General features: G+C 35.3%; 1 protein-coding gene across 1 annotated transcript in view; it reads left to right on the top strand.

The window, feature by feature from the left end:
* The first annotated feature begins 308 nt into the window (after positions 1 to 308).
* LOC108738268 overlaps positions 309 to 3,515 on the top strand; it is a 70,796-nt gene continuing 67,589 nt past the window's right edge. Inside the window, exon 1 of the mRNA XM_018471629.2 lies at positions 309 to 1,006. Coding sequence (XP_018327131.1) covers positions 586 to 1,006 — 421 coding nt within the window. The 5' untranslated portion in view covers positions 309 to 585. The remainder of the gene's footprint in view (positions 1,007 to 3,515) is intronic.

The following is a 3,515-nucleotide window of genomic DNA, read 5'->3' as shown; positions in this document are numbered from 1 at the left end:
CCCACCCCTATAAAAGTTTCATTCAGAAAAAGTGTTGACACTACGTCACCGGTTGCTGGGCAACCGTCGGATGTGTAACATGCTACCCCCGTGATGTAAAATCGCCGATGGTCGTGCGGCACTAAGCCTATCGATGGGGTGAAACCGATATCAACATGGAAATCACTTTTGGAAAATACATCGTGCAAATGCAAACACAATATTGCCCGCTGAAGTAAATTCCCCGCATTAAGATAATAATTAAACTAATCAATATGAATAAAATTAAAATNTCGTGCGGCACTAAGCCTATCGATGGGGTGAAACCGATATCAACATGGAAATCACTTTTGGAAAATACATCGTGCAAATGCAAACACAATATTGCCCGCTGAAGTAAATTCCCCGCATTAAGATAATAATTAAACTAATCAATATGAATAAAATTAAAATGGTTTATGCATAATAAACCTGTCATCTCAAAAAGAACATCTAGAAAGAAAATAAAGCGTTACCTTTTAGGTGAACATTGATTCCGAGTTATTTTACAACCTTTGCCTTTAAAATAAACTCACAGGTACTTGACCAAACGTTGGGTTCTACTGAATGTTTGGTGATTGGAACACATCAACCATGCATTTGACTACTACCTCCCAAACCGCTCCAGGTGCAGCGTCGTCTCCTGAAGGCACAAATTTGATAAATGAGACCTACACAAAGATGACCTCTGACATTTTGGCGGAAAGAACCCTAAGTGATTTCCTCGCCGAACACCCGGGTGAACTTATAAGGACGGGCAGCCCCCTGTTTGTTTGTACGGTTCTACCTCCTCATTGGAGATCGAACAAAACTCTACCGGTTGCATTCAAAGTGGTCGCCTTGGGGGATATCGGTGACGGAACCGTCGTGACAGTGAGGGCGGGTAATGATGAAAACTATTGTGCAGAACTTAGAAACTCGACTGCGGTTATGAAGAATCAGGTGGCTAAATTCAATGATTTGAGGTTCGTCGGGCGGAGTGGAAGAGGTAAGGTAAAACGGGAAAGACAGTTTCGTCTTTTTCTGCTAAATTGAAACGTTGAATCTTGTTTAGTTATGTATAAAATGAGAACTACCTTTCCATTGAAATTTCATGAGAATTATCTTTCTAGTGAAATTTCATGAGAACTATACTGAAATACCATTTTGAGTGTTATATAAATAGTAGCAAACGTTTTTTACATTGTTGCTATTTTGTTAAATACGGTTTAAATGGATATTTGACTATTTGAATCAGTGCCACAGAGATATATGATGAGCTAGTAACCAATAATATGGCGACGGAAACTGCAATATCGTGTGTTCACCAATGATGCACTACGATTAACATTAAAACATTATCGATTTAGGAACTCAAAAAATATTTATTATTTATAATAATATAATAATATATAGGTATCTGTAATCTGTACCTACAGTGATTTGGGTTGTTAAAAAGTCGGNTCTTAACAGTGCGTATAATATATAGGTATCTGTAATCTGTACCTACAGTGATTTGGGTTGTTAAAAAGTCGGGTCGTTATTAAGATGTTTTATTTATAAGAGTAGGTACAATTCCAATCGTTCGTGATAGCTCACGTATAGGCCATGAATATTGGAGATTCTTCTACCTTCCGAGCAGTTACACGTATAAAATAAAAAAAAAATATTGTGGAAGAATCAACTATATCAATTTCAACCAATTCTGTACATATAGATCAGTTCATTTTTTTGGTTTGCCAGTCATGTTTCAATTAATTCTGTTCCTGTCTCTTGAGTTAAAAGTTAAAATGTCGTTGTATATTGTAACTACATTTGGGAAATTAAAAGATGAATACCGGCTGACCGATAGGTACATCTTAACTAGATCTTAAGAGTTTCCTTCTCGGGATCTGGGAGATTTTAACGCTGGAATCTAATAAGAAAGTTGTAAGTGTTCGGTAGGAAGTTTTAAAAGCACGGATTGCCGGCCCTTCCCGCCCGCGCGCATGCCAAAAATTGCCCCAAATCTCCGACAATGGGCTGAACCGCGAGACCCGACCTGTCTCCGAAAATGCAAAGACTTTCTGTCAACAGATTATAAAAGTTAATCCTCCGTAAAATAAGCTGTTTATATACACTTTCAACCCTCCCTGTTCACGTTGCCTGAAAACTACCCGACGAGACTTTATTTATTCGCCGTTTGTCACTCTTTTATTCCCAAAAATTTGTGGTTTTCATCTGTATCTCAGACAATGCACGATAAATATGCGAATGTTTTATATCGGTATCTAAATTTATTACCAGCACATTACACTGTTTTCGTTTCTTTATCGTTTTACGTCATTTTACTCCAGCGACGGAAAGATTTAACCTCTCTTTCGATTACAAATCGTCCAATATGATTCGAGTTTGAATTTGATTACGTTTAACTATCAAAGGTAAAAGATAGAAACATTCGGAACGTCATTCCGTTTTTTCATAAACCTAAGAATATACCATAGCTCACTAATGATAATAATTTAAATAAAATAGAGGTTCCCGATGTTGCTAGNACTATTTGCGAACAGTAATCTAATTTAGGTCTAACTTTACCCCTCCTAACTTCTGTCTCTGACTAGACCTTCATGCCTGAGGTGTCCTACCAACCTATCTCGCCTATTTTTTATTGACTTCCACAGAGTCCTCTGTTCTCCTATTCTTTCTAATACCTCTTCATTTCTAACCTTCTATTTTTCAATGAAACAGATACACAGTTAAACCCTCTTTTTGTCCTTTTTTATGCGCCTTACTGAAAAAAGGAAATAATGTTTTTGAAAAGCGAATTTTGGGTACTGAATTTATTTAAAATGAGGCAAGTGTAGTGAGGAGGTATTAGAAAGAATAGGAGAGCAGAGCTTTCTGTGGAAGTCAATAAGGAATTAGTAAACCTTATCAGGCATGAAGGGTAGTTAGAAATATATTAGAAGCAGAAACAGGAGCTAAAAATAGTCGAGGTAGATTTAGATTTAGATCACAAAAATAGTTTAACAAAATGGTCGCTATAACCAAAGTCGTGATAAATGAAATCCACTGTGTTATAATTGGTACATTATACAGTACACTTTGTACAGTACACAGTGTGTACACCATATATCAGTCAGAACACAGATATAATTTTTTTTTATTCCAGCAAAAATTGGTATTCTAAATTAGGTGAGAGTATTTTATAAATTTGTTTTTGTTTGTTGGTTGACAAAACATACAAACCGAAAAGCTAATTAATTATAAATGGAATATAGTATTCCAAATTGTATTCACATTTTTGTTTTGGCATTTCCTAACACTTTTCCTTAGAAACTAATAGATTTTTTTATCTTTGTAACAGTTTTATAGTCTTTAGATCTTTAGATAATCAATCTTTTTTAACTAAAATAAACTAAAATAACATCTAATTAATTCCAAATTATGCTCTCTTTCGGTATTCCAAATTAACAACATACCATCCTAACATAAAATTCCATGTCACATTTTTAATTCTAGATATATTCACAAAATCA

This window comes from Agrilus planipennis, unplaced genomic scaffold (genome assembly GCF_000699045.2).
Source record: "Agrilus planipennis isolate EAB-ADULT unplaced genomic scaffold, Apla_2.0 scaffold94, whole genome shotgun sequence".
Classification (NCBI taxonomy): Eukaryota; Metazoa; Arthropoda; class Insecta; order Coleoptera; family Buprestidae; genus Agrilus; species Agrilus planipennis.
Note: the sequence above shows the minus strand (reverse complement) of the source record. Positions and strands in the feature narration are given on the sequence as shown.